The following is a 17,021-nucleotide window of genomic DNA, read 5'->3' as shown; positions in this document are numbered from 1 at the left end:
TTACCATTCTATAAGGGTACTTTACCATTCTATAAGGGTACTTTGCCATTCTATTTTCCAGTACCAATTTGAGATTTTGCCTCTATTTTTTATTTTTACTTGTTGTGTTTAGTGCTGCCTTTCTTTTTTCCCTTCACTGCTGCCACCTTGGCATCCAAGAGCAATATTAGACCCAGGATCATCTCCAAGGGTTAAAAAAAAAAAAGGGTTCTTAAAATGGAGTGTAACCTCGTCCCATACAGGCTAAACTCCTAACACTGTATTGTATGATTCCCTGACCAACCGTACTTCCTCCTTATTCGGCTTAAGTTTCATTTCTCTTTCTACCTCCATATACTCTACCTCTCTAATTTCGCCCTTCACAATATCATCCCCAATTGTTCAAATGTTGGTAGACAAGATAATGCCATAAAAAGCAAAGGTATCTTGGCCCATTAGAAAAATAGGAAAGAAATCCATGGTTGGCCTAATGTACTTATGAAATACACATACAATTGTCACCATTCCTTACTAAGAGTTATAACATTCACAAGATGCTAATTTCAAATATACTGAAAAGTGCTGTGATTGGTCATTTGTTTACTAGATTGTTTGTTTCCTAGATACTTTCTACTAGGTCATCCTGATAGGAGAGATTTGAAAAGGAGAAATAATCTCCATGGCATATTAGTATATGCTACCTGTGATGAATATTTGTCCCAGAAGCCTTTGCATCTTGCAAGACTCCTGCACCAATGTGCATAGTAGACTACCTTGCAAATATTTATCCAGAATAAAGAGTTATTGGTCTTCCACATTTCTCTCATAAATTTATTTCTCTCAGACATTTATAATTTTCATAGAAAAACAAATGATACATTAAAAAGGTATTATTATATGAAGGTTGAATCAGTTTGATTCTGACAGAAGCATTCTAACAGAAGCATTTGTACTGACATGCTGTGACTTTTGAATGAACCTGCAATGCGAAAGATGAAATTTTCCCAGCTGAACTCAGGAAAGGAGTAATAGGTCCTTCAGACAAGAAAGTTAGGGGGAAAGGATAATTCACTACTGTACTATTGTACATAGTACAATATGTACTGTTGGTATACTGTCGGTATACCAATGGTATACCGATGGTATATCGGTATACCAATACCATGATATCATATATACCAATGGTATACCGACGGTATATTGGTATACCATCGGAAGATGGGACTCCCAGGTCGGAAGATGGTCAAAATGCTACTGGGGAGGAACAGAGGATAAGTTCAACTAGCCCCAGATGTGATGACGCAGCTAGCTCAAAGCCGAAGGGACGGCTAGCAGCCGATGGTGCTGGTAGTGAATGACAAATCCGATGTTCTAAAGATCAGCACACCATAGGAACCTGGAATGTAAGATCTATGAGCCAGGGCAAATTGGATGTGGTTATTGGGGAGATGTCAAGATTTAATATAGACATTTTGGGTGTCAGTGAACTGAAATGGACTGGAATGGGCCATTTCACATCAAATGACCACCAGATCTACTACTGTGGGCAAGAGGACCACAGAAGAAATGGAGTAGCCTTCATAATTAATAATAAAGTGGCTAAAGCAGTGCTTGGATACAATCCAAAAAATGACAGAATGATCTCAATTCGAATTCAGGGTAAGCCATTTAACATCACAGTGATCCAAATATATGCCCCAACCACAGATGCTGAAGAAGCAGAAGTAGATCTAGTGAGATCAACTCACTGTGCATAACAAACACTCTCTTCCAACAACCTAAGAGACGACTTTATACATGGACTTCACCAGACGGTCGACACCGAAATCAAATTGACTACATCCTTTGTAGCCAAAGGTCTATGCAGTTGGTAAAAACAAGACCTGGAGCTGATTGTAGTTCAGATCACAAACTTCTTATTGCACAATTTAGAATCAGACTGAAGAGAATAGGGAAGACCCACAGATCAGTTAGATATGAGCTCACAAATATTCCTCATGCATATGCAGTGGAGGTGAAGAATAGATTTAAGGGACTAGATTTAGTTGATAGGGTCCCGGAAGAACTATGGACAGAAGTTCGCAACATTGTTCAGGAGGTGGCAACAAAAAACGTCCCAAAGAAAAAGAAAACCAAGAAGGCAAGATGGCTGTCTGCTGAGACACTGGAAGCAGCCCAAGGAAGAAGGAAAGCAAAAGGCAACAGTGATAGGGGGAGATATGCCCAATTAAATGCAAAATTCCAGAGGTTAGCCAGAAGAGATAAGGAATTATTTTTAAACAAGCAATGCGTGGAAGCGGAAGAAGATAATAGAATAGGAAGGACAAGAGACCTCTTCCAGAAAATTAGAAACATTGGAGGTAAATGCCAGGCAAAAATGGGTATGATCAAAAACAAAAATGGCAAGGACCTAACAGAAGCAGAAGAGGTCAAGAAAAGGTGGCAAGAATATACAGAAGATCTGTATAGGAAGGATAATAATATCGGGGATAGATTTGACGGTGTGGTCAGTGAGCTAGAGCCAGACATCCTGAAGAGTGAGGTTGAATGGGCCTTAAGAAGCATTGCTAATAACAAGGCAGCAGGAGATGACGGTATCCCAGCTGAACTGTTTAAAATCTTGCAAGATGATGCTGTCAAGGTGATGCATGCCATATGCCAGCAAATTTGGAAAACACAAGAATGGCCAACAGATTGGAAAAAATCAACTTATATCCCCATACCAAAAAAGGGAAGCACCAAAGAATGTTCCAACTATCGAACAGTGGCACTTATTTCACATGCCAGTAAGGTAATGCTCAAGATCTTGCAAGGTAGACTCCCGCAATTCATGGAACGAGAATTGCCAGATGTACAAGCTGGGTTTCAAAAAGGCAGAGGAACTCGAGACCAAATTGCCAATATCCGCTGGATAATGGAGAAAGCCAGGGAGTTTCAGAAAAACATCTATTTCTGCTTTATTGACTATTTTAAAGCCTTTGACTGTGTGGATCATCACAAATTGTGGCAAGTTCTTGGTGGTATGGGGATACCAAGTCATCTTGTCTGCCTCCTGAGGAATCTGTATAACGACCAAGTAGCAACGGGAAGAACAGACCATGGAACAACCGACTGGTTTAAGATTGGGAAAGGAGTATGGCGGGGTTGTATACTCTCACCCTACCTATTCAACCTGTACGCAGAACACATCATGCGACGTGCTGGGCTTGATGACGCCAAGGCTGGAGTTAAAATCGCTGTAAGAAACACTAACAATCTCAGATATGCAGATTATACCACTTTGATGGCTGAAAGCGAGGAGGAGCTGAGGAACCTCATGACGAAGGTGAAAGAAGAAAGTGCAAAAGCTGGGTTGCAGTTAAACCTCAAAAAAACCAAGATTATGGCAACCAGCTTGTTTGATAACTGGCAAATAGAGGGAGAAAACGTGGAGGCAGTGACAGACTGTCTTTCTAGGCGCAAAGATTACTGCAGACGCTGACTGCGGCCAGGAAATCAGAAGACGTTTACTTCTTGGGAGGAGAGCAATGACAAATCTTGATAAAATAGTGAAGAGCAGAGACATCACACTGACAACAAAGGTCCTCATAGTTAAAGCAATGGTATTCCCCGTAGTAACCTATGGCTGCGAGAGCCGGACCATAAGGAAGGCTGAGCGAAGGAAGATAGATGCTTTTGAACTGTGGTGCTGGAGGAAAATTCTGAGAGTGCCTTGGACTGCAAGAAGATCAAACCAGTCCATCCTCCAGGAAATAAAGCCAGACTGCTCACTTGAGGGAAGGATCTTAAAGGCAAAACTGAAGTACTATGGCCACATAATGAGAAGACAGGATACCCTGGAGAAGATGCTGATGCTAGGGAAAGTGGAAGGCAAAAGGAAGAGAGGCCGACCAAGGGGAAGATGGATGGATGATAGTCTGGAGGTGACGGACTTGACCTTGGGGTAGCTGGGTGTGGCGACGGCCGACAGGAAGCCCTGGCGTGGGCTGGTCCATGAAGTCACGAAGAGTCGGAAGTGACTGACTGAATAAACAACAACAACAAACTATTGTAAACAGAACTAGGAAACACTTAAGATTTGAATCAATGCACCTGCGGAAAAGAAGCAGATGTTATCATGTTTGGAAGACATACGGAAATGTGTAGTTCAGCAAATCTGACAAGTAATGAAGTAAATATACTACTTCCCAAAATCATACCTGAGAACTTCAAAAAAGAAAAGAAAAAGAATTGCTAGAGAATCTCTTGTTTTGTAGGAAACACACATCAGCAGTTAATAAGGAATCATATAAATATGAGGGGGGAAATACAAAGACTTCAAAACCCAACATTGGTTCTCACAGGACACAACATCTGTCCTCAGGAGGACAATGGCATTCCATGGACTTCTCTGTTTTGCTCCCAGCTCTGAAATATCATTGGGTGAGATGTTTAGATGTTTAATCTTTAAAATAAAGGCAATGCTCCTAAAACTAAACTCAGAATATTTTAAATTATGTTTTGCTTGTAACCACTTTATATTTTGTCTTATATCAATGCTCTTATATCATGAAATGTAGAAAGTGCTTAAGATTTTGAAGTAAAAGATAAAAAGGCATGCCTGATCTCAGGGTCCTTTTTTTTGTAACTCTCTGTGTTAATACCAGGAATGCTGTAAACTTACAATTCTTTGGTGACGTTTTGAACCTGGAATATGGCATATGATACGTTGCCTGCTGATCCATGATCCACTGAATACAAAAATCCTATATCATAATATCCCTAGATAAGGACAAATCTGTCACATACCTCTGGTTCTTTTCTTCATCAAGTGGGGGAGGACAGAGAGAAGGGGGAAGAGAGATGGGGTGCAGGTAAAATCATTAATATAATAATAATTTTGACTAAAGAAAAAAACAGGAAACAGCTGCAAGAAGTGTGGTTTCTCCTAATGTTGCAGCTGTCAGTTCTTTGCTTGATTCTACAAGCCAGTATTGCGTAGGAAATAGATCCCACCCATAGCGAGTGTATTTCTATGCCATCTAAATTGTTAATAAAACAAAAACAATTTCATGATGAAATACAATGGGAGAAGAGGTGATGTTTTTCAGTTAGTGATTCTCCTGTAACCTCTAATGCTAACTGCAGAATTCTATACATATCTACTCAGAAGTAAGTCCCATTGAGCTAAATGGGCTTACTCCCAGGTAAGAGACTGTAGCCCAAAATAGAGCTTCAGCTATTGAGTGGTATAGAAATGTAATAAATAAATAAATAAATAAATAAGCAAGCAAGCAAGCAAGCAAACAGCCATTTATTACCCATTACATTAGTAATTTAAGTCTCCAACTTAAAGCATACCCTGCTTTCAGAAAACCTTCCCTTAGGTGAAATAACCAAACTAGGCTTAGGTCATTTTAACAAATGTCACAGGAGCTTACAGTCTGGACTGAATCACTGGGAATGACAAATGTGGTAAATGAAATGGGGTAGTCAGTATATAGGTGTTACATTTGGATAAGCAGGCAGAAAATATCTTAGTCTATTCTCACAACTGACACTTAAACTGATTTTTGCATTTCCCATATCTGTAACATCCGAATGTAAAACCTTTGTTGGATAGAGTGTATATCCAATTTGAATGTCATTCTCTTCTGCATTCTCTCCTGTATTACCAACATTCGCAAGTGAAGCACTCCAGACTAAGGAGTGCTGTCAGTTCTCAAAATGTTCTGAAACCTTGAGCCTTTTTTGCATCCACTTGGAAATTATTATCACTGTACTAAATGCTAACTTGCATAATATGATAATAAATATGTATTATCAGATCACTTTCCTCAACAGTCACCTGTGCTAACCTCCATCTGTAATCTGTGAATCCATTTAAGAAGAGGACAGTAGAAAAGGCCTTTGTAAGGTATAATAATTAAGAACATAAGAAGAGCTGTGCTGGATCAGACTAAGGGTCCATCCAGTCCAGTATTCTGTTCACACAGTGGCCAACCAGCTGTTGACCAGGGACCCACAAACAGGACACGAGTGCAACAGCACCCTCCTGCCCATGTTCCCCAGCAACTGGTGTACATAGGCTTACTGCCTCCAATACTGAATTAAATTAATTAAAATAAGCATTATTTTGCAAATAGGACAATATGCAGAAGATGCACCATGCTCAGAGATGTGATCTTTGGTCCTCAAGAGGCCTGTTGGCAAACAGACTATGTGAGGAAACAGTTCTTCCACCTTTACATTAATAGGTCAAATAGCCCAGACCAGCCTTCCCCCACCCTGTTGCCCTCAAATGTGTTGGACCACAATTCCCATCATCCACAGACAGCACAGCCTGGATTATGAGGAGATAATCCTCAAAATCTATAACCAGCACATGCTGGTTGGGGATGATGGGAGTTGAACATCTTGAGGGTTGTTCAGTCACTTGCAGGGTTATTGTGCACCTATTTTGGAATTTCTGCATGGCAGTTCCTGTACAGAGGCACTTCCCTTTCCATGGGTGCGTATCTCACCACCCACTCATCCCTGCATCTTCAGCATCTTCTCGGTATCAGACCATTATCTGTTGTCATCTACTCAAATAATTAAATATATTATTGACTTATTTAGGCTTCTCATATTCTAAAAAAGGCACAACACGTTAAAAATAAATATCTAAAATATCTAATCCAGAGACTTCCTTTCAATCTTTATGTAGGATCTTACCTGAGAGTCAAGAGTAGATGGCACAGGAGCTTCAGGGTCTGCAGATAGTGAAGGAAGCAGAGGCCCGAGAAATTTAAATTCATTGGTCCCAGATCCAATTGGCAAGAAGACCTCATAACAATTTGACTGAGAAGGAGTCCCAGTGGCACTCAGAGGAGAAGGATGAGGAAAAAAGTCTGCATCACAGTAGAAATTCCCAGAGGAAGAAATTGTCCTTTCTTTCTGGCAATTCTTTGTTTTGTATATCTGGATGACTACCACAATCACCAGAGAAAGCAAGAAAAGAAAAGAAATGAGAGATAAGGAGATAATTAAGTATAGGGTCAGGGCATCCTCATGTTCATCCCCAGGCAGCGGATCCATGACCTGCATATATGCATCTGAAAAGCCATCAACAAGAAGCACATTAAGACTTGAGGTACTGGACTGAGGTGCTTTCCCATTGTCTCTAACCATTATGATGAGGCTCTGTTTGAAAGCATCCTTATCTGTAACTGAACGGATAGTCCTTACTTCACCATTATGGGCTTCCACTGCAAACAAGTCTGGAATTGTAGCTCTCAGGAGCTCATAGGAAAGCCAAGAGTTCTGACCTGAATCTCTGTCCACTGCCACCACCTTGGTGACCAGGTAGCCAGCGTCTGCCCCACGGGGGACCAGGTCATTTGACAGGGAGGTGCTGTTCTGAAGAGGGTAGAGGATGAAGGGGGCATTGTCATTCTCATCCACTATATGCACGTGGACAATAACCTCCGAGCTCAGTGGAGGGGAGCCACTATCAGATGCTCTCACAGTCACTTGGAAATCTTTTATCTGCTCATAATCCAGGGATCGGAGGACATACAGGTTCCCCGTTTCAGAGTTGATGGAGACGTAGGAGGATGCGGGACCATCCCTGATCATCCCAGGCAACAATGAGTAGGTCACTTTGGCATTCTGCTCCATATCGAGGTCAACAGCATGGACTGAACCTATAACCAAACCTGGAATATTGTTTTCCAGCAACATCATTTCATACAATGGCCTTTCAAATACTGGAGAATTGTCATTGACATCTGAGATTTGAATGCTAATTATTCCTGATGAAGTGAGCTTGGGAGAGCTCCAGTCAGTGGCTGTGATGGTGACATTGTATATGGATATTTTCTCTCTGTCCAGTGGCCGTTGGGTCACAAGCTCGTAATAGCTGTTCTCGGTGGCCCTTAGCACAAAGGGCAGGTTTGTCTCAGTGGTGCAGGTGGTTCTGCCATTGTCCCCAGAGTCCCGGTCCGTGACACGGAGGAGAGCCACAATTGTTTCTGAGGGAGAATCCTCTGGCAACAGACTGCTGAATGACATGATTGTGACTTCTGGGGCATTGTCATTCTTATCCTCAATCTCCACCAGGACCTTGCAGAGTCCTGAAAGACCTCCTCCATCTGTTGCTCTGATGTTCATGTCATAGCTGGTTTCTTTTTCATAATCAATTTGCCCCCAAACAGTGATTTCCCCAGTATCTTGATGTAAATGAAACAAATGGTGAATTTTTTCAGGCACCAGATGGAATGAGTAGGTGATCTGTGCATTGGAACCAAAATCTAAATCCCGGGCTTCCACTTTGCAGACCGGTGTCTTCTGCGGACTGTTTTCCTTTAACCTTACTTTATATTCAGACTGAATAAACTCAGGAGAATTATCATTGATATCCAGAACATTAATGTTTATTTGAACTGTGCCTGTTTTCCGTGGCACTCCTCCATCAAGAGCTGTGAGAGTTAGACCAAAGTGTGGCTCCTTCTCTCTGTCTAGTGTTTTTTCCAGAATAAGGTCCACATATTTCCTCCCACGTTCATCAGTTTGTACATCTAGTCTGAAATGCTCATTGGGATCAAGTGTATAGTCTTGGATACTATTTTCTCCTAGGTCCTCATCTTGTGCTGGCTCCAACAGGAATCGGGTATTCACTGGAACATGTTCAGATATTTCTAAGGTGAAATATCTTATTTCTTATTTCACCTTAATTTCTAAGGTGAAATATCTTCATTTTTAGTGAAGTTGGGAGCATTGTCATTCACATCTTCTATCTGCAGTTCAATAGTGTAGATTTTTATGGGGTTTTCCAACACAATTTCAGACAGCAGTAAGCAAGGCTCTGTCTGGCCACACAAAGCTTCTCTGTCTATTTTATCACTTATCAACAGATTCCCGGAGTGGGTATCAAGGTGGAAATATTGCTTAGTGCTTTTGGAAACCAGCTGGGCTCTGCGAGCAGAGGGTTCCCCTATTCCCAACTTCAAATCCTTCAGCACATTAGCTACCAGAGACCCACTTTTCTTTTCTTCAGGCACAGAATAATGAATTGTGACACATAATACTCCAGACACAAAGAGCAAGAGCAAAAGATACAGACCTTGCATTTTCTTGAAGCAATGGTCTGTGGTTCCAGCCTCTTCCTGGTGAACGCTTCACGTTCTGGACAGAATGCAAAGCTTCCAGAGACTTTCTTTGCTGATGGGATTCTCTGTAGGATTGATTCCTCCACACCCTCTTTTGAATTCTCTCTCTTCAGCAAAGATGAAAGTTAGCTGTCTTCTAGTTTCAGAATCTTTTTGTCTGTCATTGCTTCCCGTGAGCTTCTTCACAAAAAGAGAATTTCAACTTATATATTTGTCAATATTGCCACCATGTGGCTGAATGAAGGAAAAGCTCATTCAGATGGAATGTTTTTCACTGAATGGCACCCCAGTACAAAATACACTTTACAAAATACAGCTTACTGGCTATCTATTCAGAACACCTTATTTTGTAGCTAGCCAAATGCCCCCACCAAATGGTGGGAACATTTATGGGAATGGGGCCATAAAGATGGCCTGTAACTGAGAGGGTGGCTGTGTGTTCCTTGCTGCTCACCACTGCATGCCTCCATCCATGCTTGAGCCTTTGCTCCCAGGCCTGTTAAGCACGGCAGTCTTTACACTTCGGTTGCTCGGCATGGTGTTAGGTCTGACATGTGAGTCGGAACTGGTGAACAGCTGCTGATCTCTCACAACAGAAAGTTCACCAAATGCTGTCTATTACCGTCTTCTCCCTCTCAGCTACATCGGACAGATCCAGGTGAAGCAAATCAGATCAAATCAAGTAGATCAGGTTGAGTCAGTCAGGGCACAGTAAGTAAAGTCTATCCAAGTTCATCTGGTGAAGGTCAGTCAGGTCACAGTAAGTCAGGACAGGTCAAGGTAGTTCACTACTGGTTTAGTCTTAGCAGGTTCAGGCAAGCAGTGATCAAGACCATGCTCAGTTACTTTAATTGTTTATTTATTATTAATATTTCTGTATGACCCTTTTTGCCAAGAAACACAGTGATCCATACACTGGTAACCTCATGATTAGACTACTGTAATGCACTGTCTGTGGGGCTGCCCTTGTGCAATTGCACGATAGAGCAAATGTGTGATAGAGGCATAGAGACATGAAAGAAATCACCCATCCAGAAAGGATGGTTTAAAAAATCACACCTACAAAGGGTTTTAAGAATGTCACTAGGTCACTATCACGCATTTGTCTAGCAACAGCTATGCCCCCTATTTCTGACTATGTTACTGTCATGCATTAGTGCTATCATGAGATAGTGACAAAGTGAGATAGTGGTTTTACGGGGGAGAAATGTAAAAAACAATCGGTGGAGTTGGGCATAGCTTGGGGAAGGGGTCTCCTCAGAAGTAACTCCCATTGTGGTGAATGAGGCTATGCTTCCATCCATCGCTTCATGGGAGTATCAGGGGAAGGAAAAAGGAGAGCCTGGACAGGTGGAAGGAGGCTTTCTTATTGGTTGAGCAGCCCCTGCCAGTCTGATGATGTTTACTCCAATCCCCCCACCCCACCTGGAAGTATGTTGTGTGAAGTGACTTATACTGGAGCGGTGCACTCGCTCGTGGAGCCCTGCACAGACCAAAGCGCACCGTAGCCTATTCCTTGACAAAATCTGGGTAAGCCTCCATTCTTTTCTCCTTCTGTTGTTGTGGAGACAGGGTCAAGGAAAAGAAAAAGGTCAGGCCTAGAAGCCTGGATTTTTATTTTATTTTTGCAGGGAGGGGGTATCCCTAAGAGGAGTAGTTTCATTTCTGTGGTTAGGTTTCAACTTCTTGAGTTAAGTTTCATTTCTTCGGGTTTGATACAGTACTTTTGGTTTGGGGGGATAAAAAGGGAGAGAGAGCCAGGGGACAGAGAGTAAGACCAGAGGGTCAAGAAGATCAGAGCATGAAGACAGAGCAGGAAAAAGCAGCCTGGAGACGTCTAAGCGCAGCTAGTGTAGAGGAACTTGCGTTCATGCAACTTTTATTTTCTCTTAATGCCTTTTGTATCAGTTCTATTCTGTAAATAAATACCTTTAGTTGTAATTTGCTTCCTTTTAATTTACCAGTAAACTGTTGTGGTTAACACCCAGGTGTCTGAAGTGCCAATCATCCCAGGGCTACAGCCTCAACCCCACGTTATTGGGAAGGAGAAGTTTAAAAGAAGGAAGGTGGGACTCCTAAGGAGGCAAGAGTTCCTTAAGAAGTTGCTCAGGGGGTCCAGGTCATAAAGAAAACCCCAACAAGCCCTTTATAGACATAACCATCTTCTGTCCTGTTCCCCAGTTTTCATATTTCCCAATCCCTCTATTCCCTTTATTGCCCTGCTCTCTTCCTAGCTTCTGTAAACCAGTTTTCTCTCCATCTGCCTTCAAGGATCTCCATGTAATCATCAGCACTCAGTTTCTAAAAGGGGAACAGACTGAAATCACAAGTATCACTCTGGGTGCCCTTCCTCACTTACCTGAGATAAATGGATGCTGATAGTAGTTACTTAGTGATAAGGATAGTAGGACATTCTGCACACGCTTATAAACTCACTTTGCCACATTCACATTTCCAGAAGAGGTACAGGAGCAATATGATAAGTAAATCTCTTATCATCAAAATGCTCCTTCCCACCCAACTATTTATGGCTCAGGAGCCCTTTTTGATTTAGGATCGAACAGCTAGACTCATTGTTTGGCCATAGGCAAATCCTTTTCACTCCGCTTGCGCTTGCCATCTGAATGAGGAAATTATGAGAAACCCATGGACCACTGGAATATCAGTCATCATGGTATTGATGTCTGGCCGTCGGCCTTTGTTCCAATCAGATGGGTGTATGGAGAGGCTAGGGTGGGGGAAGGAGGGTGTGGGGGTTATGGAGCAGCTGGATTGCAGTCATAATACCACCACTTTGGGGGTCCACACTATAGAATGAACTGCATTTTATTCTCACCTGGTTCATGAGTTTATTTCCTTCCGCATGACAAGGGAGTTCTTGGGAACCAGCTGAATTCCTTGGATTCACCTGAGTGTTAGGAGGCTCCACAGAAAAAACAGGAAATAGAGGCCTGAGGAACCGGAACTCGCTGCTTAGCGACCCACCAGCTAAGCACACCTCATAGTTGTAGGCGTGGGAAAGCGATCCAGTACCAGAATCCACACCGTTCTCTTGGGAATTGGGTCCCACAGGAAAAGTAGATGCAGAATTATGGGTCCCCAAGAACTTCCTTTGTTTCTGAATCTTGAATGCAGTAAACACCATTACAGAAAGGAGGAAAACAGATGAGATGGCAGCCAAGCATATGATCAAATACGTCGTCAGGCTACGGTCTTCCTCCTCTGCTACCTCATCCTTTGGGACAGCCAGCATTTTCATATAAGGGTCGGAGAAGCCGTCCACCAGAAGAATTCTCAGGGTTGCAGAGGTGGACTGGGGAGGGCGTCCGTTATCTCTGACTGCCACAATAAGGTTCTGTTTGAAGCTGTCTCGGTTATTCACTGGCCTCGTGGTTCTCACTTCTCCATTCTGGGCCCCCACAGTGAACAGACCAGGATCTGTGGCCCGCAGCAGTTGATAGGAAAGCCAAGAGTTCTGACCAGAATCTCTGTCTGCAGCCACTACCTTGGTGACCAGGTAGCCAGTGTCTGCTGCCCGGGGAACCAAGTCATTTGACAGGGAGGTGCTGTTCTGAAGAGGGTAGAGGATGATGGGGGCATTGTCATTTTCATCCACTATATGCACGTGGACAACAACCTCTGAGCTCAGTGGAGGGGACCCTTTATCCACAGCCCTCACCGTCACATGGAAATCTTTTATGTCCTCATAATCGATGGATCGAATGGCATACAGGTTCCCCGTTTCAGAGTTGATGGAGACGTAGGAGGATGCGGGACCATCCCTGATCTTCCCGGGCAAAAGCGAGTAGGTCACTTTGGCATTCTGCTCCGTGTCCAGGTCAACAGCTTGGACTGAACCGATCAGCAGGCCTGGAATATTGTTTTCCCGTAACTGCATTTCATACAGGGATGTTCCAAACACCGGCGGGTTGTCATTGACATCTGAGATTTGAACGTTAATCACTCTCACCGAAGTGAGCCTGGGGGAGCCTCGGTCAGCAGCTGTGATGGTGACGTTATACTCAGAGACGTCTTCTCTGTCCAGTGGCCGTTGGGTCACAAGCTGGTAATAGCTGTTCTCGGTGGCTTTGAGCCCAAAGGGCAGGATTGTCTCAGTGGTGCAGGCGGTTCTGCCATTGTCTCCAGAGTCCCGGTCCGTGACACTGAAGAGGGCCACCACAGTGTCTGCGGGAGAGTCTTCTGGCAAGGGACTGGTGATGGAGGTTACCGTCACCTCTGGGACATTGTCGTTCTCATCCCCAACCTCCACAATGACTTTGCAGTAAGTAGATAGTCCCCCTCCATCCACAGCTCCAACATTAAACTCATATTTACTGTTTTCTTCATAATCAATTGTTCCTGCAATAGTTATTTCCCCAGTATGTTGATTTAACTTGAATGATCTGAGCACATTCTCTGGCACTTGGCTGAAAGAATATGTGATGTGAGCATTGGAGCCAATATCCCTGTCGCTGGCTTCAACCTTACTGACTAATATATCCAAAGGGCTGTTTTCCATCAGTTTCACTTTGTATACAGATCGTTCGAACTGAGGGAAATTATCGTTGGTGTCCAAAATATCAATGATTATTTGTGCTGTTCCAGTTCTTTTTGGAATCCCTCCATCCACAGCTGAGAGAATTAAGGCCATCTGCGGATTCACCTCACGGTCTAACAGTTTCTCCAATACTAGTTCTGCATATTTACTGCCATCACTGTCACTTTGCACATCCAGCCTAAAATGTTCATTAGGACTAAGTGTGTAATTCTGAACAGCATTTTCTCTTTTATCTGGATCTTGAGCTTTCTCCAAAAGGAATCGAGTATCCAAGGGTACTTGTTCAGGTATTTCAAAAAGGAATTGATTTTTAGAGAATTTGGGGGAATTATCATTCACATCCTCTATTTGAACTTTGATTCTGTGTAGCTGCAGTGGGTTTTCCAGCACGATTTCAGAGAGGAGAACACAAGGGTCATTCTGGCCACACAGAGCCTCTCGGTCTATTTTATCCCTTAACATCACATTCCCAGAATGAGGATCCAGCTGGAAATACTGCTTGGAGCTCTTAGAAACCAGCTGGGCTCTCCGAGCAGACAGCTCTTTGGCATCCACTTTCAGATCTTTTAGCACATTAGCCACCAGAGACCCACTTTTCTTTTCCTCTGGCACTGAAAAGAGAATTGACTTGCATATTGCCCCATACATGCAGAAAGACAGAAAGAAAAAACAAGCTTGCCTGCTCCTGTGATGTATTTCCATCGCTCCAGATTCACTCCAAGTAGATCTAACACAGAGAACACGTGATGGTAAAGAAGCTGCTTCAGGTTCTCTCTAATACATTTCAGAGGCAAATAATTCCTTTGTTGTATTTATTCCTGAAAGTGCTTACTGCTGCCTTTTCCTTTTGCAATCGCTGGGCATTTTCGTGTAAGGAAGAGCTCTTTCCGTTTCTCTTCAGATTTTTTGCCTAATGACTACAGCTTTCCACATGCAGTTACTCCTCCTCCCTAAGAATCTGCGTCGGTCAATAGCACCACCTTGTGTTTGAAATCCATGCAATTCTTGTAATTGTTGTCAATTTCCTGACTGTTTTACTATCAGATATACATAGAAAATTTGTTGTACATAAACATATAGATAAAGAAGTTTCAGTTGAATGCGCTGTGCACAAACATAGGTGATTGTGTATATTACATAGGAGGCATAATGAATGTGTACACATTCATCTTGTCAATGGGGAAATTTCCCGTTTAATCACTCATTGATGCCAAACAATGTGAACTGATTTCAAATATTCCCTATGTATAACCTCTGTTATACAGACAATATGTACAGTCATTATGTACATTGCCAAGCTAATATAAGCCCTACCTAATTGTCTCTGTGGGCAAATTCATCAAGAGTCTATGCATATGGATGGGGCGCTGTATATAATCCTGTGTTCATACAGTCTATATATACACATTTTCCATGCCTCTTTGTCCTCTTTCAGACATTGTAGGGGATGCTCCATATATTCAATGAACATGTATATGGTGGGGTGGAAAAAAGGGTGAGTAAAGGGGCAGGGGACATGGTAGAGGTGTATATGCAGAGTGTGTAGGAAGTGGATTGGAAGAATGCTTCCCCTCTCTCATAATACTAAAACCCGGAGTCATCCAATCAAGCTGAATGGCGGGAGACTCAGGACAGATAAAAGGAAGTACTTCTTCACACGGTGCATAGTTAAACAGTGGACTTTGCTTCCACAAGACGTAGTGATGGCCATCAACTTGGACAGCTTTAAAAGGGGACTGGACACATTTAAGGCTCTCAACAGCTTTGTTGGAGTTCTTGTACTGTTCTGCCCATGGCACAATGGAGGAGGGATTGATTTTTAGAGGATTTGGGGGAGCAAGAACAGCGACATGGTTCCACTGAAGCAGGTCACTTTCCCCAGAGCCTGAGGTAACAGAATTCTGGACTGTGCCACTTCAGACGGAAGGGCTGAATGTGTTATAAAGCCCCTCAGTATTAAAAACTCCCTTCTTATTGTGAGCTGGCATAGCAGACAGAAAGGTATAGCTGGCAGTGCTGCTTTACTACACTGCAGAGCACTGAGAAATATGAACCCAGAATTCCACCACCTCAGCTCAGTCTGTCACCTAATAATATCTGTTTAGTGTATACTCTTGGAGCCTGTTGAGAACTTATCTGAGTAATGTATCCTCAAGCAGCACGGAAGATGCTGAAGAGGACCATGCGGGAAAAGTCCACCAAAATGGCCCCAGGCCAATACTATACCCATTCAGGGACAAGCAATGCTGGTATGGGAAGGCACCATGATGCAAACTCCTGGCAAGGGGTTTAGAGCTCCTCACTCTTACCCAGGTCCCACAACAAGGAGTCAATTTCTGCACTGCTCTCTTGACTTCAAAACACGTCTTGTGAAAATCATTGAATAAGTTCATATGGTGACATTGAGATGTCTTGGCTGCATTTTCCTGCATTGCCTCCAGTCCAGCATAGAATGGTTATGAATTACGTAGGCTGAGAAAACCAGCCATTTTTTCTGGCTAACTCGGTGAATGTGGATTCAGCTGTAATTAGCATAGGCATCACCTTCCCTGTGTGTAAGTTAGCCATTAGGATGTTAACCACATCTCTCCAATGTCTTGGCAGATTGGCCCTACCATACCAAACATTTACCATGGGGGCAAAGGCACTGATATCATTTTCTTGATAGCTGTATCTAGCCAAAGTTGCTTAATTCATTATTCCCAGCATTTGGGAACCTCTTTGAGGGTCCCTGTACGGTTTCCTGGTTAAAATTCTAACACTGTTGAGCAGGAAATCAGATTAGAAATCAGCTTACATCTTAGAAGTTTAGATTTCTAATTCTGATTTATACACTGGCTCCATGAATGGACCACTGTGACTGGAAGGAATGGATATCATCCAGGTCCTCTGGATAGATTTTTAAAGTCTTTAAAAATAAGGACATTCATTTTGTCCGGGGTGGTGGTGTTGGAGGAGGAGGAGGAGGAGGAGGAAGGAGTTTGTTTCTCTTCTGGAGACTGGCTCATTGTGTCCTCTGCTGTGTTTTTTCCATCTAGGACAGAGGTGGGCAGACTTCAGGATTGCGGGGATCTACTTTGTTTTTTACTAGAACTTATTTATTTCATTTCATTTCTATACCGCCCAATAGCCAAAGCTCTCTGAAGCTATGAACTTCAAGATCACAGAATCATAGAATCGTAGGGTTGGAAGGGGCTTACAAGGCCATCAAGTCCAACCCCCTGCTCAATGCAGGAATCCAAGTCAGAGCATCCCTGACAGATGACTGTCCAGCCTCGTCATGAACGCCTCCATTGTGGGAGAGCCCACCACCTCCCTAGGGAATTGGTTCCATTGTTGTATTGCTGTACCAG

At 42.9% G+C, this 17,021-nt stretch overlaps 2 protein-coding genes across 6 annotated transcripts in view; both read right to left on the bottom strand.

Moving 5' to 3' along the window:
- Positions 1-17,021, bottom strand: part of LOC146347561 (protocadherin beta-16-like) — a 106,873-nt gene that overhangs the window by 5,699 nt on the left and 84,153 nt on the right. The window contains exon 1 of one of the 5 annotated variants that reach the window (XM_084850925.1): positions 11,947-14,589. The exons of the other annotated variants lie outside the window; for them this stretch is intronic. Coding sequence (XP_084707051.1) covers positions 11,947-14,370 — 2,424 coding nt within the window. The 5' untranslated portion in view covers positions 14,371-14,589. Of the gene's footprint in view, positions 1-11,946; positions 14,590-17,021 lie in introns of those variants that run through there. 5 annotated transcript variants of the gene reach the window in all.
- LOC146347565 (protocadherin beta-16-like) lies at positions 6,634-9,071 on the bottom strand. The gene is made up of 2 exons (XM_084848251.1): positions 8,693-9,071; positions 6,634-8,648 (listed from the first exon to the last, which is right to left on the bottom strand). Exons 1-2 carry the CDS (start codon positions 9,069-9,071, stop codon positions 6,634-6,636), a joined length of 2,394 nt encoding a protein of 797 aa, XP_084704377.1.

This window comes from Heloderma suspectum, chromosome 4 (genome assembly GCF_057233095.1).
Source record: "Heloderma suspectum isolate Gila_16-S chromosome 4, 16-S_ref, whole genome shotgun sequence".
Taxonomy (NCBI): Eukaryota; Metazoa; Chordata; class Lepidosauria; order Squamata; family Helodermatidae; genus Heloderma; species Heloderma suspectum.
Note: the sequence above shows the minus strand (reverse complement) of the source record. Positions and strands in the feature narration are given on the sequence as shown.